At 41.6% G+C, this 25,593-nt stretch overlaps 1 protein-coding gene across 1 annotated transcript in view; it reads left to right on the forward strand.

The window, feature by feature from the left end:
• Positions 1 to 883: 883 nt before the first annotated feature.
• Positions 884 to 25,593, forward strand: part of MAN1A1 (mannosidase alpha class 1A member 1) — a 169,497-nt gene continuing 144,787 nt past the window's right edge. Inside the window, exon 1 of the mRNA XM_052645819.1 lies at positions 884 to 1,507. Within this exon, the coding sequence (XP_052501779.1) occupies positions 884 to 1,507 (624 nt within the window). The remainder of the gene's footprint in view (positions 1,508 to 25,593) is intronic.

The following is a 25,593-nucleotide window of genomic DNA, read 5'->3' on the forward strand; positions in this document are numbered from 1 at the left end:
GGCCGGGCCCCCGCGAGGCTGCGCTTCCCGTAAACTCCCCTCCCGGCGCGGCCCCCCTCCCCGCCTCGGCCCCGCCCCCGGGGGGCCCTGAGCGGCGCGTGATTGGCCCGGCCGCGCCGTCACTCTCCGGCCGCGTCACCGCCCTCGTTTCCGACCGCCCCGAGACCGGCAGTGGTGTTAGTGCTCGCGGGGCCGCGGCGGAGGGTGTCGCGCTGCCCTGTTCGCTCCGACTCGCCCGCGGGTCGGCGCGCTAGCCCAGCCGCGCGGTGCTCGGGGCTGCGGGGAGGCACGCTCAGACGCCACCTGGGAAGCGGAGAGACAGCCGGCCCCATCTTCGGGATGAGGAGCAGGCGAAGTTGACGAGTCCCCCACCGTTACCCCTGCTGCGCCTCTCCCGCGCTGCCCTCTGCAAGGAGGTGACCGCGCGCGGCCCTGCTTCAGGTGTGCGCCGGACACCCCGCCCCCGAGACCCGCCAACTTCACCCCTAAGTCCAAAGAGTGGGCTCCGAGGGCGGTGCCGGCAGCTGGACTCCGGACTCCGTGCCGGGGGAGCTGTCCGTCGGAGGGTGGAGACCGGTGGAAACTTTATCACCATCCTGGTTAATTACTGTGTTTTTACTGTTTCTCTCCCCGCAGGGGCTGCAGCGAGAGGTCTGTGGCGCGCGCGTCGTTTCCCAAAGGAGCCGCCTCGGGGAGAAGACCCTGAGGGGAGTTGTCTCCCCGGGGGATACCTGCAGCCCGGGCGGCGGGTTTGGGCGGCCTGGATGCCCAGGACGCAGCCCCGCGGCCGCTGACGCCCGGCGGCGGCGAAGTTTGGCTGCTGAGCGGCGCGGCGCGAGGCCACTGGACAGCGGGCGACCCGGCGGCCGGGGCGGCGGGCGCGATGCCCGTGGGGGGCCTGCTGCCGCTCTTCAGTAGCCCGGCGGGCGGCGGCCTGGGCGGGGGGCTTGGCGGCGGCGGCGGCGGCGGCGGCGGCGGCAGGAAGGGGTCGGGCCCCGCCGCCTTCCGCCTGACGGAGAAGTTCGTGCTGCTGTTGGTGTTCAGCGCCTTCATCACGCTCTGCTTCGGGGCAATCTTCTTCCTGCCCGACTCTTCCAAGCTGCTCAGCGGGGTCCTGTTCCACTCCAGCCCCGCCCTGCAGCCGGCCGCCGACCACAAGCCGGGACCCGGGGCGCGCGCCGAGGACGCGGCGGAGGGGCGCGCCCGGCGCGGCGAGGAGGGCGCTCCGGGAGACCCCGCGGCCTCCCTAGAGGACAGCTTGGCCAGGATCCGCGAAAACCACGAGCGGGCTCTGAGGGAAGCCAAGGAGACCCTGCAGAAGCTGCCCGAGGAGATCCAGAGAGACATCCTGATGGAGAAGGAGAAGGTGGCCCAGGACCAGCTGAGTAGCAGGGCGGGGTTCAGAAGGCTGCCCCCCGTGTACTTAGCACCCCTGAATACAGTCGGGGCGATTGACCGGGAACCCGCCGACGCCGCCGTCCGCGAGAAGAGGGAAAAGATCAAAGAGGTGAGTGCGCCCAGCTAGAAATCCCTCCAGACCCGCGGTGTTTTTCTGGGAGAAATGACAGACCTTTGAAACTCTCAACTGTGTGATATTACAGTGCTGGGGGTGGGGGGCGGAGGTGGAGGGCAGGTCTGTAACATTAGCGTGGGGAAGACAGGGAGGTTTTCCACTTCCACCAGATGCAGTGTCAAAGGCTCTTTCACTTCCCTTTTATTGTCAAAGTAGATGTGACCAATTAGGATCTGAGGTTGAATCCCGTTGTTTTTAACTTGCATGCTCCAGTGAGCATAAACCACACGAAGTAGGTATTAAATACATGGGCAGATCCTGTGCAGACTTCCTCTTCCACTGACCAATAGGTGGTTAAACGTCCCTGAAAACAGCAACAGTGATGGTCCCAAGCAGCCTTCTAGTAAAGCTTGGATGTGGGTTTGGAATGAAGCTTGAATGTAAACGCAGAGCATCAATCACGCATCACAGAAATGTTCCAACAGCAGGCCAGCCCAGTCCGCGTTCAGTCACGTGGCCCCATTTCGCCAGGTGGCATCCTGTGTGTACTTACAGACTATAAAGGTGAAACTTGAGAACTTGTTATCATAGGGGGCACACTGTTGTTTACTTTTCACAAAAAGAAAAAAAAAAAAAAAAAGATGTAAAAAGCCAGCCTGCTGCTTCTTGCGTTTCTAGTGTAGCTGGAAAGAGTATTCCATGTGATGCAACAGGTTTTCCTCCACAGCAGCACAATGACGACAGACTTAATCTCGGGCAAACATGGACTTTAAGTCTTTCATAATTTCTTTCCTGTAATTTTCGGTTGGAACTTGAAACATATGGTCAGTTTGTGCTTAGCTTGAAGCTGAAGAGGACCTTAAAAATCGTTTCAGACTATCATTTGAAAAATGAACGTTGAAAAGGCCCAGAGCCCCAGAGCCAGCTAGTGACTGAGTCAGGACTTGAAGCCCAGACTTCTTGTTACCAGGCTGTCTGTGGACAAGCCTCCTTTCTCAGCTACTCTTCCCTGTGAAACCATACCATTCTGGATTTTTGCACAATCCAGCAACTGTAGAAACCATGTTAAAAGCATGTTACCCCAAATTTTGATTCCAATTTCTGAAATACACTATGAATTTTCATTTTTTTTTTAAGTTTCACAGGGTTTGAAAATAAATGCTGTGTTTTGACATTGGACCAGGTACTCAGGAAAGGAAGCTTCCTGGTTCCCCCCGCCTCCCCCATTTTCAGAGCATAAAAAGAGTTTTGAGGTTGTGAAGAGGTACTTAGCTGAAGTGGCTGCAGATTGGAGGTAGCTTGATCGTTGTAGAATTTGTGATTTAATATGACGACCAGATGAATTTGGTTAAGCTGTAATTGAGCAAGTTAAGGTGGATTTGGGTCCCTTTCAGTTTATCCTAGGCAGACTGCCTGCAGTCATCCCTCCTGTACCATAGCCCATCAGCCTTTTAACTATGGGACCCTTCCTCAGGCATAAAACCTTCCCAGACTTGGGGAAGTGGATTGTACTCCCTGTGACAACTTCTTTCTAGCAGTTCTCCTTCTCCATGAAACTCCTCCCACTCTCCAGGAAGATGGAAAAAAGCTCTGCTTTCACCAGTCATCTCCCTCTCCTTTTCATCTCTCAGCCTCCTTGAAAATATCCCACCAAAACCCATAGGTAAATTAGCCCCAAATCTGTATCTGCTTATGTTTCCTTTAAGTTTGAAGCAATGTAATTCACATTTCATGCCTCTGAATTCCTATGAACTGACAGTGCAGATCACAGTTGTCCCAGGATATTATTTTAAATATTATAGATCTGTGGATGTGAAAAAGCTATTGGTACTGATTAGTACAGAGTAAAAGTGCATTTAGATCAGAAGCACTGGGGTGGTAGCAGTCAATTCAGAACAGAATATTAACAGTTCGTGTTTCTCACGTATCTGTTGCTATTAGACCCAGCATTATCTTTGTCTGTAGATCAAAAGATCTTAATTAACCATGTAAAGGAAATTTATGTAGCCTTCTGAATCAGTGTGATGCTAACATCTTTGTACCTGGATGTTTTGAAACTGCCCAGTCTTGCGTAATGTGGTGGAACTAAATGGATTCTTTAAAATTTCATGTTGCCCTGAGATCCAAGGGGGGGTGGGGAGGTGGGGGTAGAAAGCCAATATGATTAGCTTTAGTATTTAGTCAAAGACTAATGGGAAGAAATGGATTATGGTTTCCCATCAGATTAGTTCAGGCAGATGTGTTCGTTTGTAAACCAAAAAAAAAGGTTAACTCACGCTATTATAAAGCTGTGCTGTAAACATTCAGTTTTAGAGAGGGAAGAGTGGTTGCCCATTATGAATGGACTTCAACTTGATACATTTAGATTCCGTTTCAGATACTATGTATGCCTTGTCAGGAACCAATGGATCTTTGCCTTGATCTTGATTTTTATTGTTCCTGTTTTTTCTAGTTCTTTTTATTTACTTAGGTTCTCTATCACACCTGGAGGTACTAACAGTGTTATAGGTAAAATTCAGAAAGTGTTGATATAAGCAAGTCTTCTAACATATTGGGAGCTTGGACTATAATTTCTGAGCCAAACTTTCATTTTGTAAATTTGGTTTAAAAACAGCCAGTGCTTTTTTGTTTTTGCCAATGCAGTTGTGTTACTGGTATTGTGGTAAATTTTTTTAAAAACTTGTGTTAAGGGGAAACAGTCTTTAATTTCAAATAGGATGTTTATTGCCTAGCACTCTTCACAAAAGGTGCTAGCTACATGCTTTCTAGTACTGACTGGATGGATGGTAAATATTTGTCATAAAACTTAAAACTGAAATTAGGACATCCCCCACCCCATGAAAACTTCATAAATAAATCAACTCTGGGACTTCCATGAAATTTATAATACATACATAGTACGTATTCCCACGAGGCTGATCTTTTTAAAATTGTGCTCAAGTTGCCCTTAACTTTAAAAAGCAAATGAAGCACAGAAGTGAAAGAGCACCATGGAATTTTTAGAAAAATAGTAATTTCTTTTTCTATCCCAACATTTTGTAAAAAATCAGGAAGCTTTTAGGGGGAGTCTACGCAAAGCATCCACACTATCCTTTAGAATTAGAACCTTAATCCTAATTTAGAGTATGAACTCCCCCCCCCCATTTTTGTGTAATTATGGGGAGGGTCTCTGAGTAATAGGGCCTGAAGACTGTCAAACTATCAATGTGATCCCTCCCTTCTTAGACTGGAACCCCCACCAGTCTAAATGGGATGGGAGTGGGGAGGCTGACAGCCAGGTTTGGGTCTATCAAGTATGGTTTTAGGACCAGTTAACTGTTGGGTCACAGCTTTCTTCTCTAGGTTTCTCAAAACAGGCCTTAGTTTTTAATTCCAGAACTGTTACATAATTAAAAGTTGAAAGAAAATTTTCATATTGATAGCTAATGGTGAAGATATATTTTTATGCCTGACACACTAGCCTTAGGTTGTTCATGAGTCTATAATTTATGTTAACTAGTGACAACTTTTATTAAAAATCAGACATAGGAATAATCTACCTTGACATATTAAAACAAGGCATTTTTATTTTGAAACTTATTTGTATGAGTAGTAGTATGGAAAATAATATTTGCAAAATAATAAAGGCCACCATTTGAAGACCTGACTCTGAAGGAGCTTGGATGGCCTTGGGTTACCTTGCCTGTTCAGCTCACCAAGTTCTGAAACACACCAGACATTGAACAGGAGCAAATGCAAGATTTTCCCACTCTTAGGACCTTCCTCAGAGCAAGTAGGTCATGGAGCATTTGTAAAAATTTCTCTCTTTAACAAGTAAATGAATAAATTTAAGATTTCAGCAGTGTAAGTATTAGAGTAGATGCTGAGTGTTGAACATTAATATATGTACAAATGCAGGAAAAGATTGTTAATGGATAATCAGTTATGCTCAGCTCAATTTTCTGTAAGCTACTGATAATTTCTTTGGGAGGAGTATTTTTCTCTTACTGGGTAACTTAACATTCATATAAAGGAGCTCTATATAGGATCTAGAACCTAGTTAATTCAGTGGAAAAGAGGTTAAAAAATGTATTTTCAAGTAAATGCATCTTTATTTCTTCAGTGAGCTAATAAACCACTTTGAGAAATTTGTGCTGATGATTCACATTTGTAAAAAGTGTCTTTGGATGAGTGAATTTGTTGGACTTCAGCAGCTTAGTTAACTTATTTGTATTAAATTATATAATAAGCTATGGTAATACAAATTCATTATCAGAACAAGTTAAAGCATGGGTCTAAAGGTCAGACAGGAGGAAACCCACCAGGTCAGTATGAGTGATGAGGGCTATATATACATGGGTAGATCAGCACTGCATAGGACCCTTATATCTCATAACCCAGTAGAGAACCTGTGGCCTTTTAAGTCCTTTATAACCTACAAAAACCACAAAAATGTGTTTGTCAAAGGTGAGTTTTGGTTGGTCGCTACAGGAGTGGCTCCCCTGCTGGGCTCTGTGGATACCATGACATGCCTTTCCCCTAAGGAGGCAGAAATGATAAAGGACAAGCCAGTGTTTGGTATTTTAAGAAAGAGATTCTTTGGGGAAACTAAGTCTTGACTTTTCCCTCAATGTTCGACATGCCTTTCCCCTAAGGAGGCAGAAATGATAAAGGACACGCCAGTGTTTGGTATTTTAAGAAAGAGATTCTTTGGGGAAACTAAGTCTTGACTTTTCCCTCAATGTTCTTTGTCTAATGTCTTGTGCAGTATTAAGTAATTGAGCTACCTCTAGTCCCCCACCCTTTACTATTAAATACGTTTAAAGGTCCTTTAAACAAGTCTGCCAAATTTTTTCCTACTATCAAAAAATGCTATAAAAATAACTCTGATTTTTGAAAGTAAATGTGCAGTTTAGTTCAGTCACTCAGTTGTGTCAGGCTCTTTGTGACCCCACGGACTGCAGCATGTCAGGCTTCCCTGTCCATCACCAACTCCCAGAGACTTGCTCAAACTCATGTGCATCGAGTCAGTGATGCCATCCAACCATCTCATCTTCTGTCATCCCCTTCTCCTCCTGGCGTCAATCTTTCCAATGTATTCGAAGCCATAAAATATTGTATCTGAATGAGACATTAGAGATAGCTACCATAAAGGCAGCTGAGACACAAAGATTGCCCTGAAAATCATTTTGCTAGTTAGTTAGTGGTAGAGTTGAGCATGGAAGTCCAATCCTGGGTGAATGTTGCTTATTATCCAGACATGACTTGCCTCCTAAGTAAAATGTCAAGGAGGTGTATAAATTGACTCTCATATTCATTATTTGCAGACACTAATGTCAAGTAACTGCAAAACATGTACAATCCTGTAGTATTATAACTTTGGTCTCATATGAATTACGTTAACTATTGTAATTTAAAAAAAGATCTTACTAGGGTCATGGTTAAGAAGGCCTCTTCCTTTTAAAGCCATCCTGGGAAATTTGATGATACATTTTTCTCGTATGAAGATACCTGCAGGGAAACAGAGACATTAGTAATTACTCAATTGGGCATTCTTTACAAAGAGAGCTAGGGGAGAAATTTAAAAAAAAAAAAGAGGAAAGGGGTGTACCAGCGCGGAAGAGTTCTCTCAAACCATAAATGTAGGTGCTCTTTTGACATTGCACAATGCATAACAGAAGAATTGAAAGTTAACCGGAAGAAGTATATATTTTTTCTTTTCTAAATTGTGAATATGATAACACATTTACAGGAGACTTGGAAAATAAAGAGCAATTATATATAGTTCCACTATGTATTATAATTATTTCTAAAAGTAGATAAATTAAGATTTTTAGTTGGTGTTTCAATATCAAACTCTCAAAAATTAATAGAATGGATAGACGGAAAATTAGAAGGATAGAGTAGACCTGAAAAAGTGCTATGAATCAATTCAACGTAATTAAGATTTATATAATTATTGCACAACAACAGAGTACAAATTCTATTCCAGTTCCCATAGACTATAAACCTGGAGACACTGGGACATATCCAGGGACATGAAACAAGATGCAAAAATTTCATGGTCTAAAGATCTTGAAATCATATAGTCTGTTCTCTTATCACTATGGAATTATGTTAGAAATCAGTATCGAAAGATACTTGAAAATAACCCACATATTTTCATGTGCAATGTGACAGTTACCAAGAGTGTCTTTACTTAGCCAAGTAAAAAGCTTCAATAAAGTCATAAGATTGAAAAAATGAAGAGGGTGATTGCAGAGAAAAAAGGATTTAAGTGAGAAATGAATATCAAAATGAGAAATTAACATAAAAAATACTTAACCCCATGTGTTTAGAAATTAAATGTCTATTTTTAAATAAGTGTATCAAAGAAACCATAACGAGGGAAATTAGAAAGTATTTGTGACAATAAAAATGAAAAGAGAAGTTATCAGAATTTGTTGCATGAGGCTGCAGCTGCTCAATGCAATTAAATGCAATATGGAATCTTGTATAAGGTATGAAAACAAATAATGGACACTAACATAAAGTTTTTTGATATTTGAACAAAATCTTCACTTTATAATACAACGTGATACAATAATACTGTATCACATGTTACTTTCCTGGTTTTTTCTTTTTGCAACATAGTATGTATTTATATTCTCAGAATTGGATTAGAAGTTTCAAGCCTCATTCAAAAAAAATGTTTTTTTAAAATCACCAAGATAATAAGCTTTCTAGACTATGAGCAGTGATACTAGGTGCCAGAATAAATGGAACTATATCAAAGTTTTGAGTGAATATAAATTAGAAATCTAGCACTCTGTTCAGAGTCAAACAAGCAGAATCAAAATGTAAATTTTTTAGCAAGGCAAAAATTCATAATTTTCTAAATTAAATATATTGTGCATGCTATTTATGTACATAAAAGTATACATATATGTAGCGTCAGACACGACTGAGCGACTTCACTGTCACTTTCCACTTTCATGCATTGGAGAAGGAAATGGCAACCCACTCCAGTGTTCTTGCCTGGAGAATCCCAGGGATGGGGGAGCCTGGTGCGCTGCCGGGTATGGGGTCGCAGAGTCCAGACACGACTGAAGCGACTTAGCAGCAGTAGCAGCAGCAGCATGTATACAAAAGCTTTCTGTTACACTTCATGAAGGCTTGAGAAAGAACAACAAAAAACAGAGATGGAGAAATTGGAAAACATAAACAAAATAGGAGCACTGAATGTAAAATAGAAAAAAAATGAAACAAACTAGATAGTACTAAAAGATAATCACATAGTCCAGTAGTTTTAAACACGGCTGCTCATTAGAATCAGGTCTGGAGCTTTGAAGAAAAACACAACACCTGTGCATTTGTATTTTTCAAAATATTCCAAGATAATTCTAATGTGCATCTGGATTTAAAAAAGCAATTACAGGTTTTTCTCTTAAATGGTAGTTTTGGGGATATAGAATTTTACTAATTTCTGTTGATATGGTCTTCCCGGGTGGCACTGGTGATAAAGAATCTGCCTGCCAATGCAAGAGATGCAAGAGATGTGGGTTCGATCCCTGATTCAGGAAGATCTCCTGGAGGAGGAAATGGCAACCTGCTCCAGTATTCTTGCCTGGAGAATTCCATGGACAGAGGAGGCTGGCAGGATATTGTTTATAGAGTCACAAGAAGTGGGGCATGAGTGAGCAACTGAGCACACAGCCATGATGCAGTGGTATTAAATGAATAATAAAGACTCGCTGGACGTGAGTCTGAGTGAACTCTGGGAGTTGGTGATGGACGGGAGGCCTGGCGTGCTGCGATTCATGGGGTCGCAAAGAGTCCGACATGACTGAGCAACTGAACTGAACTGAACTGAATCACAATAGTGTGATGGGACCAGATGCCATGATCTTAGTTTTCTGAATGTTGAGCTTTACGCCACCTTTTTCACTGTCCTCTTTTACTTTCATCAAGAGGCTTTTTAGTTCCTCCTCACTTTCTGCCATAAGGGTGGTGTCATCTGCATATCTGAGATTATTGATCTTTCTCCCGGCAATCTGGATTCCAGCTTGTGCTTCTTCCAGCCCAGCGTTTCTCATGATGTTATCTTCATATAAGTTAAATAAGCAGGGTGACAATATACAGCCTTGACATACTCCTTTTCCTATTTGGAACCAGTCTCTTGTTCCATGTCCAGTTCTAACTGTTGCTTCTTGACCTGCATACAGGTTTCTCAAGAGGCAGGTCAGGGGTCTGGTATTCCCATCTCTTTCAGAATTTTCCACAGTTTCTTGTGATCCACATAGTCAAAGGCTTTGGCATAGTCAATAAAGCAGAAATACATGTTTTTCTGGAACTCTCTTGCTTTTTCCATGATCCAGCAGATGTTGGCAATTTGACCTCTGGTTCCGCTGCCTTTTCTAAAACCAGCTTGAACATTTGGAAGTTCATGGTTCACGTATTGCTGAAGCCTGGCTTGGAGAATTTTGAGCATTCCTTTACTAGCGTGTGAGATGAGTGCAATTGTGCAGTAGTTTGAGCATTCTTTGGCATTGCCTTTCTTTGGGATTGGAATGAAAACTGACCTTTCCAGTCCTGTGGCCACTGCTGAGTTTTCCAAATCTGCTGTCATATTGAGTGCAGCACTTTCACAGCATCATCTTTCAGGATTTGAAATAGCTCAACCGGAATTCCATCACCTCCACTAGCTTTGTTCGTAGTGATGCTTTCTAAGGCCCACTTGACTTCACATTCCAGGATGTCTGGCTCTAGGTGAGTGATCACACCATCGTGATTATCTGGGTCATGAACATCTTTTTTGTACAGTTCTTCTGTGTATTCTTGCCACCTCTTCTTAATGTCTTTTGCTTCTCTTAGGTCCATACCATTTCTGTCCTTTATCAAGCCCATCTTTGCAGTCCATTCTAAAGGAGATCAGTCCTGGGTGTTCTTTGGAAGGACTGATGGTAAAGCTGAAGCTCCAGTACTTTGGCCACCTCATGTGAAGAGTTGACTCATTGGAAAAGACTCTGATGCTGGGAGGGATTGGGGGCAGGAGGAGAAGGGGACGACAGAGAATGAGATGGCTGGATGCCGTCACCGACTCGATGGACATGAGTTTGGGTGAACTTCGGGAGTTGGTGATGGACAGGGAGTCCTGGCGTGCTGCAGTTCATGGGGTCACAAAGAGTTGTACACGACTGAGCGACTGAACTCAACTGAATCACAATAGTAAAAGATGTTTATCAGTTTTCACAATCAATAGTAGCCAAACCGGGAAAAAAAAACAAACAGATAATTACAGTTGCAAGCCATGATGGAAACATGATTAACCTAACAATATAAAATAATTACATACAATTTGTGGGGTTCATCTACCCAGCAGTCTATGTCTTTTGGTTGGTACATTTTTTGCATTTACATTTACCTTACATTTAAGGTAATTATTGATATGTGTGATCCTGTTAGCATTTTATTAATTGTTTGGGGGTTATTTTTTGTGGGTCCTTTCCTTCTCTGTGTTTCCTGCCTAGAGAAGTTCCTTTAGCATTCATTGTAAAGCTGGTTTGGTGGTGCTGAATTCTCTTAGCTTTCACTTGTGTGTAAAGCTTTTGATTTCTCCATCAGATGTGAATCAGAGTCTTGCTGGGTAGAATATTCTTGGTTGTAGGTTCTTCCCTTTCATTGCTTTCAATATATCATGCCATTCCCTGACGGAGTATATATTTTTCAAAGTAGACATATTTAATAATAGCACTTATCTGTGGGATTCATGAAGTATGACAAAAATGAAGCAGACTCGCAGGTATAGAGAACAAACTAGTGGTTACCAGTGATGAGAAGGAAGGGGGAGGGGGAAATCTAGGGATAGGGAATTAAGAGATGCAAACTGTTAGGTATGAAATAAGCTGCAAGGAGATACTGTGCAACATGAGGAATATAACCAATATTTTATAATAACAATACATGGAGTATAACTTTTAAAAATTGTGAATCACTGTATTGTTCACTTGTAACTTATATAATTTTGCATGTTAACTATACTTACCTTAAAAAAAACAAAAAGTAGACATACATTTAAAAAGCACCAATCTGGGGTCTCTTCACCCAAGAAGGTTCTGGAGATTCTCCGGATGCTTTTACCTGCCCCTGCTACATTCTTTTGTAGCAACATGGTATGGTGAGAAGGGCTAGTTTTGGAGTCAGACAAGTTGGGCCTGAATCTGGCTTTTACCGTGTATTAGTTGTTGTGACCTTAAGCAAGTTGCTTAATCTGTCAGAGCTTCAGTTTTCTCATTTGTAAAATGGCAGTGATAATCAAGTACGCACTTTCTTGGATCAGAAAGCTTAAATGTGAGCATCCACACAAAACACTTAAAATGGTATTATTATTATACATGGGTTTCCCAGGTGGCACCAGTGGTAAAGAACTCACCTGCCAGTGCAGGAGACATTAGACACTGGGGTTCGATCCCTGGGTTAGGAAGATCCCCTGGAATAGGAAATGGCAACCCACTCTAGTATTCTTGACTGGGAAGCCCCATGGACAGAGGAGCCTGGAAAGCTACGGTCCATGGGGTTACAGAGAGTCAGACATGACTGAAGTGACTTAGCACACATTATTATAAAGCACGGGGAGTGTAGAATAAATGTTGCTTGCTGTTGTTACTGTTAGTAGTCACTACCTGAAGCCATCAAGCCAAGATTACATTGTTTCAGATACTGTTTAATGCATCAGGAAAGTGGGTAACGGTGTTTCAAAAAGTTATCAAAAACAAAGTTCAAAGTAGGTTTGCTTAAAGGGTACATTTCCAGTTCAGGATGATCTTTCAGACAGCTATGATTTTACTGTGTTACTGTCAACTCTGATTTTCTCACGTTCCTGCCAAGTCCAAAAAACTTTCGGTATCCTTAAAAATTGCATACTTTTCCAGCTTCTGTACTTCAGAATATGTGTGAAAGAATTCATTTGTCTCTTTCTCACAGTCTCATGTGCTTGTTCCTGAAGTACCATCTTCTCAGAATGAGCACAGTTCTTGAGTTGCCTCCTTAAGCCTTGAAATTGTTCTCCAAGGTAGAGAAGAAGAGGGATGAAGTAAAATGCATTTTAACCTGTTTTGTCTTTGGAGGAATATTTTTAAGAAGTGTGAAGACAATTATTTTAGATTTAGCAAAAATGTATGTAATTATGATCAATTCTGTAATCAGAGCTCAGTGTGTTACCTGGTAGTCAAAATTCACACAAATCAGGTCTAGACTGTAACTAGATCGCGGCCTTTTTGAGAGCTTTGATTTTAGATTTATTAAGGTATCCGGCCCAGAAGGACCTCGGAGATCCTGAAGCCCATACTCACTTTACATATGAAAAATAGGGCTCTGTGAGCCCTGAGCTCCTGAGATTCCCCAAGTGCGTTTACTATGGAGCTGGGAACTGCCTCTTTAGTTCTCAGGCCAGCTCCGCCCACGATGTCTTGACTCTAATGAGAACATATGCTTTGGAGGCTGGCTGGCCTGGCCCTCCCTCCTCTTCAGCCCTGAATAGCAGGCCGGCAGCTAGAAACCCCACTGAGAGTATCCTAGAAGGAGAAGGAAGATCTTTCCTTGGTGAGGCATTGCCTGAGAAAGCAATCCTGGCTAGTTTCTTTGCTCTGCAGAATGCAGAGGTGCTGCCCCACCCCCACTGAGTCCTGTAAAGACTTCTGTGATCATTACATACTTGAAAGAAAACCAAATGAGATTAAGGCTTAAGAGCATTTAGAAGTCACAGCCCTCATTTCTGTCATGTATACTCTGGCAGTTGCTTTAGGCACATTAGAGCCTAGCAGACCTGCAGATAATCCAGACTAGAGATAATGAAATTAAAAAGCCCATGTACCCTTTGTATTTGCTTGACTTTTGTAACTATCAGTAAAATGCCGCCGTCACTTCCTGTTTAAAAATTGTTAGTCTCTTAGTCTCCCTCCCTCTTAAGCTTAGCAGCAACCTGGTCCCTCATTTGCTCCGATGCACTCTGGTTCCCCTTGTTCTGCATCCTTCCATACAATGATACGCAGGCATACTGTATTAATTTTTATTTGCATTTTTAAATGTAATTATTAGTCGGTCTCCCATTCGATTGTCCTATCTCCAGTGTCTAGTATGAAGGGGCTTAGTATGAGAGTGGGCCTGTAAAGGGAGGGGATAAAAACATGGTCAAGGGCGCCAAGCTCTGCAGGGGTCCTCTGTCCATGAAATTCTTCAGGCAAAGATACTGGAGTGGGTTGCCATTCCCTTCTCCAGGGGATCTTCCCAACCAAGGTATCAAACCTGATCTCCTGCATTGCAGACAGATTCTTTACCAGCTGAGCCACCAGGGAAGCTCAATAATACAGCACACTACACCCTAAAACAACCTTTGTTGCAACGCTGGTGGGGATATCTGTTTGCCAAGGCCAGGAGTTTATGAGAGAAGGCGCAACAGTAATAATGATGGACCTGTGAATAACTGGTTGAGACAGGAACTTGGGCCATCCAGAGACCATGAGCTGTTGCTGGGATCTTCGTACCTGTCAAATCTTTCTTCATAGAAAGGTCTTTGTAAAGTCCTGTGAAGAGCACTTGTTTCTTCTAAGGGATGAGAGGATTCAGACATAGGAGTCCAGGACTCGTGGCTCACACTCGGGATGGCCACGTCCACCTTCTCTGAGCTGATGTTCGGGGCAAGATTAACTCTAGTTCCTCTTTCACAAGAATATGTGCTGCAACTGATAAAAGATTGCATTTCCTCACTGTCTGTCTGTCTGTTGGGCCACAAGACAAAAGGAGAGATCTGTGGAATGATGAAGGCAGCATAGGGTGTATACCTGGTCTCAAAAATCTCATTCCCAGCTGCCTGAAATTTCACCATCACTGCCTCCCTTTCAATCATGTATTACTTCTTAAAGGCTCCTGTTAAAATGATATCACTAAATTTGCCCAGCAGAAATTATTATTCTTTGAGGTTTATCTTAGCAAGGGTGAGAATGAGTTTGTAAAACAAGCAAGTATCTTCCATTGTGTTATTTCATTGTAAAGTAATACCAGCTTAGGAAAGAACATTTTGAAAGTACACAGGAGTAGAGAAAAGGGGGGGGGGGGGGAATTCTTCATAGTTCAATCACCCAGTCCCAAGCAATGTCAACACTTCCCACCCCAGCATATCGGTTATTTTTTCTTACAATTAAAACTGCAGTATGGATACATTTTTTTTTAAATTTTTCTTTTAAAGTATCATTTTATGATAGCATAATATATGAAATAGAATCATCATAGTTTATTTAACCCTCCCCTGGGACCTGAACATTTAGATTATTTCCAGTTTTTTGTTTTTATCTTAGGTTGGGATAAACATCTTTGTCCGTTAAGATTCCAGCTGGTTTTTCATTGCCCTTACCCCATAAGTAGGATTTTTAGTCTTAAATTTCTTATAGGAGAAATGAATAGGTCAAAGAATCAGTACATTTTGAGGGGTGATTTTTCTTATACTTCCACCTGTAATGTAATGAACCTAGTCTTGACTCTTTTTGATTTTCATGGGTGATGAAACAGTATCACGTGTATTTAGTTTGCCCTTGTTTGAGCAGCACTTTTCCCTGTGTTGGTTGACTAGTTGGATTTCCTCATTGTGAAATGTACAGGACAAGGAAGTTTTTAAAGGAGCAGGCTTGGGAATGAAGACAGAGCTTGGAGACCTAAGAAGTGGGACATCAGAGAAGATGGATCCAACAAGCTGGCTAGAGACACATGGGCTCCTGAAGGAGGCAAAGTCCTGAAAGGCAGTAGACAGCATTTTATTTTAAAAAAAAACAACAACAAAATTTGCTTCTTTCCTGGGCTAGATCCCTAGAATTATAAGTAGTCTTTACTGATATGAGTATCTGCCAAGCACACTAGAACAGCCCACTTTCGGTCAGCTAAGACCCAGCCAGCCAACTCGCATTGGCTCATCTTCACTGTTATCATTGGGTTTTTGCATCAGATATTTGAGGAAGATGCTGGGGAAAGAGAGAGGGAATCTTCTATTTTAGAATTCACCAGGATGGCTTCCTAATATTTTTAAGATCATAATTGAAGCTCAAAAATAATCCAGATAGAACTTCAGAAGTGACCTTTTCCCCCTAGTGGTTCCAGAAGATGGCAAGTCTTACAAAGCTGAATTCTTACAGAAGAAAAATTAACCAAAGGGAAATTGTTGATAAAATTTCAAAGCAACATACATTTTTATGTTTGAAGGAGCAGGTTGATCTTTTGTATATTAGAGGCCTTTGGTGACTTAAGTAGGATAAATCCACATTTTGTCTAAGGTATTTTATTTATAGTATAAAAGCAAAGCATGATTATGAAGTTTAGTTTGGGTTTTTTCTTTCTTATTTTTGGCCAATTTCTTTAAATAAATGTGTTTTTAGCCATGCTTTTTTGATATAGTGAGGAGCTGCACATCTCAAAATGTATTTGTACTCTAACCTTGATTAGTTCATAAAAGTCTTCCAAATGCCAGAACTGTTTAAATTTCGCTTTGAGTTAACATGGTGAATAACGATGGATATAAACATACTATATTATTTTTATAAATTGTGGTTTGAGATGATAGTAATTTTAGACTGTTTAGGATGCTGTTCTCTGAGACATGTTATTTTTGTAGTCAACTAGCAGTGTGGAGTGTTATAATGTGTCTAGTCAACTGCAAGTTTTCATCCCATGATTAGAACTACAGGTTTTCATCTCATGATTAGAAGTGCTTCAGCAGTCCATGTTGTGATTTCAAGAGTTAGCCTGAGTCAGCATTTCTATAAGGCATTCTTAGTAAGTTTATGTAGTAAAAAATGTACTTTATAATTGATGTGCATTTAATACATGGTATATGTTCACTCATATTAAGTATTTGGCTATTCTTCATTATTTAATCCTCCTAGGGGCTTAGTTAGGCTTCCAAGGTGGCCCAGTGGTAAAGACTCCTCCTGCCAATGCAGGAAACACAGGTTCTATCCCTGGGTCGAAAAGTTCCTTTGCAGTAGGAAATTGTAACCTACTCCAGTATTCTTGCATGAAAAATCCCATGGACAGAGGAGCCTGGCGGGCTACAGTCCACAGGGTCACAAAGAGTTGGATATGACTGGGCAGCTGAGCACGCACACACACAGGGCTCGCTTAACTTAGAATGGGTGATGAGAAAAAAGCAGGTGGGGTGGGAGGGGTGCAGTTGGAGGAGCATAAAGAAATGAAGATGGTTTATTAACTACTGTTGAAAAGCTGCTCTAGCAGTTAGGGTGAATAAAAATTATGATTTATTAAGTGTTCTGTTAGTAATAAGATACCACAAAGGCTGGAAATACTCCTGTTTTCACTTACTCTGAGAGTGCAGAGTCTTTGTGATGTTGGCCCTTCGTAGTCATGAACCTGCAGCAGGACTGTCCTGTTGAGAGCAGGACAAAGTGCTTCCCCGAATTCATCCACCTGAGCAGCTAACCCTGGGCCTCACCCATAATAGAACCAGTAAATATGTGTTGAGTGAATGCACCTTTTTAAACAAGCGTACCAGGAGGAATTGCTTCCCTAGTGGCTCGCTTGTAAAGAATCCATCTGCCAGTGAAGGAGATGCAGGTTTGATCCCTGGGTCAGGAAGATCCCTTGGAGTAGGAAATGGCAACTCACTCCAGTATTCTTGCTGGGGAATCCCATGGACAGAGGAGCCTGGTGGGCTAACAGGGTCCCAGAGAGTCGGACACGACTTAGTGACTAAATGACAACCAAGAGGGGTTACTTAGGTTAAGTGTGACACCCACCCCTGTTTAATCATGTATTCCAAAAGTGGTGTCCTTGCCTCTTTGGAACCTTTGCTACCTGTTCTCAGGGGCTACAGGCCCTTGTCTGGAGGGGAGATGTGATATTTTAATAATAGTCAAAAGTCATACAGAAGCAGGTCTAAAAATGGGAAACAGCTTTTCTAGTTTTAAAGTTTTTAGAATGATTTATAAAATGAAAAGCTGTGTTCATTTTCTTATGTGACTTGTAACTGGCTGTGAAGGAGGTTCATAAAAAAATCTTTTAAGCAGATGTAACATCACTGAAATAAATGTAGATATTTGTAAGATTTTTTGAAGGTCAACACTTGAATATAAAAAGTTCTCTTTTGCTTAAAAGTTAATCTACTTTACATTTACAACCCAGCATTTTGTTTTTCAGGTCTGTGATTTTTAAATTAGGTAATCCTTGTTCATTTGTGTTCTTTATTATCTAAAGTTGTGGACTACATTTAATAAGAGTTGTCATTTTTCTTACATTTCAATTTTATACATGTTACACCCTAATAAAGTTGTTGTGGATTTTTTTTTTCCTATCTCTGCAAAAAATTTTGAGAGACAATGGTGTTTTTATAAATAGTGCCTGCAATATCACATTGAAATGAAAAGTCATGGGTTAAATATCATTTCCTCTAGAGAAGTTAGAATTTAATAAAACTTTCTCTGTAAGAGGTGTAGTATTTTGAGAGAGAACCTTACTCTTCTGTTTCCCAGTTTCATGTTATATCTCCTGAAAAGTGTTATCTCATATAAATAATTGCATGGTAGAGGCTTTGTGAATTTCATGAATTTGTACATGGTCGCTTTTCCAATTCATTCTGCATATTAGATTCATCTTCCAAAAATATCCCTTCCCTCCTGTTGCCCAAGTCAGAGGTTTTAGTGGGCTTCATTTCCTATGAAGCACTGATTCAGACTTTAGACAGCTTAAAGTCACCTGGAAAGCACATTAGCACTCAGATTGCAAGTTGGTGCTTCCAAAATTTTTAATTCACTAGATCTGGGTGGGCCACACAGAATTTGCATTTTTAACGTATTCCTGTGGGTGATGCTGATACTTCTGGTTCCTTAACTAACTAAAGTTTAAAAAACATTGTTCTAGCTGGCATTCATTATCTTCTACAAATCTAGCTCCGTTTGCTGGAGTCACATCCCTTAAATTAGGAAGGATTCTGTGTTTGCTGAAAAGCAAAACTTGCATAGTTACTGTCTCCAAACCACACTCTATTTTATCCTTCTCAAATGGAATGTCTTTTCATTTTCTCAAATTCTATGCCACCATGGAGCTCTCTCACATTCCCATCTTTTACTGGTCTCTGATATCTCCAGAATCACGTGGCTTTGATAGTTTCTGTCATTGACCTGTGTGTTGCTAATTTCATGGGCTTGGTTAGCTTCCAACTAGAGTCTAAACTCCTCCTCTGTATGGAGACACCTTTTTTTATTGCATAGGTTCATGGCCCAGAATTTAACAGTGGAAGACAGTGTGTCTTAAATATAACCAAAGTGAGAAACAAGTATATCACCAAAATTGTTTACAATCTACTCAGATGGTGAGGCACGATGGCAGAGTAGAAACCCTTCTGAGCTTCCCTTTCCACCTGTGAAATGGAAATGGCGGGTCGTTGCCTTTTGCAGATTTCTTCTAAGAATTAAAGTAGAAGATGAATCTCTACATGATTCCTGGTACATAGCATTAGTCAGTAATAGTATTTACTGGCAAGTAGGGATTGATTCAAGGAATGGGTTGAGAAAAGAGGTTGTTGGTGAGAACTGGTTTTGAGAAGCCCCTTCCAGGAAAGAAAAGGAAGCTTGAACTGCAGTATTGCCGTGTTAACCCATAGCTTGTATTTTCTGTTGTTACCTCCCTTCTTAGATGTTATTGCCAAAATCCTTGCTTCCTGTCGTGGGGAAGAAAGCATTCTTTTCCTCTTTTCAATTGTTATCTCACAGAAGTGATACTCATGCTTAGGAAAACCAGGGAGAGGACATCCATTCATCAATGGCCAGTTACCTCTGGTTCCTGGTCTGGTGTCACACAAACACTCAGATTTGCGGGGAGGAAAAAAGGCGGAGGAGAAGAATGAAATCTAAAATGCCTTAAGGGCATAGAAAGAAATGTTTTGTGAGCTGAAGAAGCTGAAAATGTTTCATTCAGAGATAGCTACGGGTATAAATTTAGCTCAATAATTAGACATATGGTGCTTTCATTTAGAAAGTATCTACACCCTGTGTGATAAGATTCGTTGATTATTAGAGCTGCTGCAGCTTTAACTACATCAGCAGCAGAGATTCCTAGAGCATTTAAGACAAGAATTGAAGAGTGAAATGGAAAACGGAATTAATAACTTATTCCTGGTTAGTTTTAATCTGCTCTTTATTAACTTTGTAGTTTATGCCTGGAGGATTAGATTTGGAAACAGAATACCAACTAGTGTTCTTAAATTTTACTTTTTTTTTATTGGAACATTATACTAAAGACTTTCTGAAGAGTGTTTTGGCTGAATTTAGTTTTAACATAAGCAGTGATATCTAAGTTCTAATGATTCAACCTACAACAATAGAAAACTTTTGATCTATGATATCTATAAGTTTTTTTATGTTAGATTTTCAAAGCAGAATCTGTTTAATAAAAACAATTAAGAAGTAAAGGTATGCTTGTTTGCCATGAGTCTATTTACTCTACTTTTTTTTCTAGCTTTCCTTTTTTCATGCCACCCCCACCTCCCAGGCCATCTGTTTTCCCCTATCTTAGAATTTAAACCTGTTTGCCATTGGTAGAAAGGAAAATAGGAAAAGTTAAAATCAAGAGGCATTTGCATTGCCCATGCCTTGTTAAATGCTTCTAAAATTGAAAACCAATAGATAATCCTAATTTTATAAATAGGAAAGAGTCCTATTCCAAGATATAACATGGTGTGATAAGCTTAAATACAGAAGTTTAAGAACAACTGCCCTTAGTGGAGTAGGGAAGAGGGACGCTATTCATCTCTTTCTTTCTTAATGCTTTTTAAATACAGTTTCTCTAGAATATGCCTGTAAATCGGGGTTTCTGTTTTTGTGTTTCTGTGGTTGTAGCTCTCCACCCACCTGTGATCTGGAGAATTACACTCTAGGTTTTTCTAAGGGACAGGCACTAGAATTTGGACATTTAGAAGGGACTTCTGTGGGGACTAGGAAGAAGTTTGATAAACTGTAATACCAGGGTGAGTTAACTAGTTGCAGATTCCTGATCAGGAAAACTACTCTCTGCATGTATGTGTTTTTAATAAGCGAAGGTTTTGACCTAAATCCCCTACTTTGACTTTGATATGGTAATAGAGTTTTAGGATTTTAGGGCTAAGTACACCATACAAGTACCCAGGTATTAGTTTTAGCTGTCTTAATTGAGCTTAACACAGCTGTGTTTTCTGTCATGCTTTTAACCCATGCTGTTCATCGTCGTCCATCCTTTATTGTTTTCTCTTGGAGAGGTGATGCCGATGACACAGAAGCAGAGGGCAGCACAAATAGGATTACACATATTACATGTCACATTACTAGCGCCCTTAATAATCCGGAAGTGACTGTGCTTATCAGCCAGGTCCAAGGAGCACTCTGGCTTCTTGGAACCTTAAGAAGTGGATTCCAGACATTAGCACTGCACACAAACAGATCACCTTTTCCCTGACCTGCCGGCACTCGCTGCTAGGTTTTAGAATTCCTGAGGGAGAAAGCTGTCCAGTTATATGATTGGTTAACATGTTTGTGGGTCTTTGGCTCTCAATGGAATTGCTTGGAAGCTATCTCAAGAAGCAATGCCTTTGATTGATTTGAAATCTCAAGTATCATCATAGTGTTGCTCGAATTTTCCAAAACACTGGAGGATTTTTGCAGACAGCACTTTCAGGAGCTGATGTGAAGGCGGTAAACTAATCTGGCATGGAGGGAAGGTTCCTCCTCTACTTCCAGGTAGGTTACAGCACCTGTACCTCACCTGGAGTATCCTGTCTTCACAAACCCCAGGGGCACAACACACATTAGTGATCCTAAGAGTGTCTGTATATAATGCACTCTGGTTTTCTATCCTCACATAACAAGACCCCAGGTTAGCTATTTCTTTATTAAACCAAATTTTGCTTAATCCTGGAGGAGGAAATGGCAACCCACTCCAGTATTCTTGCCTGGAAAATTCCACGGACAGAGGAGCCCGAAAGGCTACAAAAAGCCCATGCGGCCGCAAAAGAGTCGGACAAGACAGAGTGACGAACACTTTGCCTTAATATATAAAATGAGATCTTTTTTTTAATTGCTTAGTTGACTCAGACCTTAGCTATTAGTTTGCAGGTATGTTTTTGTTGTTGTTGTTGTTGGGTCACTCAGTCATGTCCGACTCTTTGTGACCCCATGGACTGCAAGCACGCCAGGCTTTCCTGTCCTTCACCATCTCCCGGAGCTGGCTCAAACTCGCGTCCATTGAGTCAGTGATGCCATCCAACCATCTCGTCCTCTGTCATCCCCTTCTCCTCCTGCCTCAATCTTTCCCAGCATCAGGGTCTTTTCTAAGTAAGACCCTGATGTATAAAACTGAACAGTGTGAAAAGGTAGGTTTTCCTTATGAATAGCAACAACTGTAACATAGCTGATAATTTTCACTTTTTCTCTAGATTTAAAATTGTAATGGCAGTCAAGACTAAATATTTAATAAAAAATACAGCTTCTCAGTTATATTCTAAAAGATGCTCCCTTCTTTCTCCCAGTAGAATGCATGTGTTAACTTTCCTTGTTCTGAGAACAGTCTCTCCTTAAGTGATTTTCTGGGTAGCTTGATCTATATATAATTAAAACAACCAGTAACTAGATTTTTATAGTCTTCATCTTTGTGTAGATTGTCTCTCCTTTATCTGCTATTTTAATTCTAGAGTGGTGAGATATATGAAAGTAAATTGCATGATACCATTTGTGGAGTATTTACTTCTTGTTAGGCACAGTGCTAACCACTTTCCATGCATAAACTCATTTAATTCTCAGAACAGCCCTGTGAGTTCAGTATTATTTCCCCAGTTTTAGATACAGGAAGTTGAGGGAGACAAGGTCAAGCAGGTTGCCCAGGGTTACAGAGCTCTTGGGTCCTTACCTGGCGTTGGACGCGGCTCATCTGGCTACCCGGGCACATGTCTCACTCTCACTGTGCTCGCCACAGTCAGTGGCCCTCAGCCTCCCCACCCCGACCCCCATACCTTGAGACCCTTGAGGATCTTACCCAGGACTAAAGCCCTGGAACACCTGTGACAGAGTCAGTCCTCTGCCTGAGAAGTATGGAGGGGGAAGCAGGAGTGTGAAGCTTGACACTGTTTCCATCTCAGCTTGTGGCAAAAAGCATGCTGGGGTTCAGGGGATGTTTGTTTTGTTTGGGTTTTTTATATTTAATTCTCAAAGTAAAACCCATGATCAGTTCATTTGGAAATGCTTTTCTTAAGAGTAATATTATATCCAACATTAAGCATAAGTTCGTGTGTATTAATGTATGTGTGTAGATGTTAATAATATGTATATGCACAATATATATAAATACATGATGATGTATGTGTATGTATATAATTATCTAAATAATACTTGACGCACTAACGGAAGAAATTGGGAGTTCTGGAAAGTTGTTTAAATCAAAGTGGAGAGGGAAAGTGGTCCCTGAAAGAAAGTCTGAACTTGCTTCCTTCCTCACTCTCATCTTGGGGCAACTATGACTCCTATAGTTTATTTCTTTTAAGTTTTTTTTGGATGTGGTGATGATGTGGTCGTTTCTTTATTTTGGCTGCCCTGGATCATCATTGTAGCACACAGGCTTTCTCTAGTTGCAGTGAGTGGGGGCTACTCTCTGGTTGGGGTGGGAGGGTTTCTCATTTCAGTGGCTTCTCTCATCGCAGAGCATGGCCTGTAGGCTCACGGGCTTCAGTAGTTGTGGTGCTTGAACTTAGTAGTTGTGGCTCTCGGACTTAGTTGCTCTGTGGGCTGGGTAGTTGGGGCTCGTGGGCTTTAGAGCTCAGCCTTGGTAGTTGTGGCACACAGGTTTAGTTGTACCACGGCATGTGGGATCTTCCCAGACCAGGGATCAAACCTGTGTCCCCTGCATTGTAAGGCATATTCTTAACCGCTGAACCACCAGACAAATCTTAATCTTAAATCTTAAATGAATAATCTTGCAATAACTTACTTTTCAAGAGAGACTTTCCATTAAGTGTGACTATATTAAATGAGATGTGAATTTTAAATTCACAATGAGGTTTATTGCCAAAACAGATCTGTGAGTCAGAGTAACACAACACATCATTACTGACTTGACACTCAGGTTTTATATAGGAATGATCACAAAGACTTGTTTAATTGATCCTGTGATGACACACCAGGTCCTAGAACTCTTTCTAAAAGTATATGCAAGTGGGTCAATGCAGTAATCATACACATGTGAATTTTTTTTAACAAATAACCTTAATATCATTTTCCTTTAATAAACTAAGAAATGTTAGCCAACAATGTCCTCATAGAACTATTTAGGAGTACCATGCTGTGCAAGGCATTGGAGAAACAGCGGTAAGCAGGACAGATGGAACCACTGTGTGTCTGGAATCGAGAGGGATAAAGAGCAAGGATAAATGCTTTGGGGGGGGGGGGGGGGGAATTGCAGAGTGTGGTGGGGGATCTGATAGGGACAGTAAGCTCAGGTTTGAGGGGTTCAGGAATTCTTTCTAAAAGTAGGAAAGGATTAGAGAAACCTGATCATGAGTAGGACCTAGCCCGCTGAAGGGCTGTTTCCTTGTAGAAAATAGCTATTAGATCCGGCCAAGGAGCTGAATCTGGGACATGGCAGTTGACAAGAGAATGCTAAGAAGTGGTCCAGAGAAGTAAAACAGAGAATGGATCTTGAAAGGTGTTCAGACTTTATCCTGAGATCACTGGGAGCCATGGGAAGTTTTAAGTTGGGGAAATAATATCAAATTTGCATTTTTGGATAAGACTGGAGTCAGGGGCCAGTGTTAGAAGACTCTGCGGCAATCTAGGTGAGAGGTAATAATGGCCTAAATGCGCAAAAGTAGTGAGGATAGAGTGAACAGGTCCTTGAGATTTTTTTTTTAATATTTACAGAACATTGTATTTATATTGGGGCTGGGGGTGGGGATCAGAGTCAAAAATGGTTCTCAGGTTCCTGGCTTGCACAAGAGTTTTGGTGACAGTGGGGACCCAAGTGAAGCAGAGAAGTGGGGAGATGTGGTGGATTTGATTTCGGGTGTTCTGCATTAAATGGGAAAGGTATCCATGTGGAGAAGGTCTCACAGGCAGTTGGAAGCACACAGTAAGCCCTGCAAAGAGAGGGGTAAACTAGAGTTATCAATCTTAAGATCATCAATCTGTGGAAGTAAATAAGTTCCTTTGAGGGTTGAGAGTCCTGTTAGAGATCAGGGCCTAAAGTCTGAAGAACACCAACATTTAAGGGATGCAGAGAGAAAGAGGCAACAGAAAACCTTAGCCATAAACTAGAGTATGACACCCTCGAGCGTTTTTGGATATTTTCTATTTTAAGTGGTGAGTCTCAACAGTGTCAAATGTTGCTGAAAGGCAAGAGGGCTGAGAATTTGGGTTTGGTAACAAGCAGGTAGAAGCCTGGAGCATCTGCAGTGGCCTGTTTGGGGTGGGAGCCTTGTTGTAATGAAGGTAAAGAAGGACAGACAGGAAGGCTGCCGTGAGCAGGACAGAGAGATGGGATGGCAGCTGCGAGATGACAAGGGGCAATGGGAAGGCTGAGGAGAGAAACGAAGTAGCCTGCTGGGCCCTGCCGAGCACACATGTGGGGCTAGCGGCCGTGGATTTGTTATGGCCCCATCTGCTCACTTGTTGGTTTTTTTTTTCTTTTTTTTTCCTTTAGCAGGATTCAGCCACTCTGCCATATTTGGGGAAGGTGGACAAAACAGATTGACCTAGTCTTGGGGTTTCCCTAAGTGTTTGAAACAGAAGATGCATGGTCCCAAGTGCTTTTCTGGAGAATCTGTTAGAGTCTCATGTTTATAAGGATATAAATTCGGTCAACTTAGGTTAGAGAAAATAAGGAGAGATATATATTATAAAGATAAGAGGAATAATCTCATGGATCCAGGTCAGGTGGTGCACCAAAACCTCAGAGGGCCTGGAATTATGAATCTGCAGGACACTTGAAACCAAGTCTGTTGTTCCTCCTGGGCTGCTTGATCGTTTGCAGACATAGCTGCTTTATTCTTTCCTCTGCAAACAAATTTACATGGCCAGTGGGTTAAAGGACTGATAGAGGTTCTAAAAAGC

This window comes from Budorcas taxicolor, chromosome 9 (genome assembly GCF_023091745.1).
Source record: "Budorcas taxicolor isolate Tak-1 chromosome 9, Takin1.1, whole genome shotgun sequence".
NCBI lineage: Eukaryota > Metazoa > Chordata > Mammalia > Artiodactyla > Bovidae > Budorcas > Budorcas taxicolor.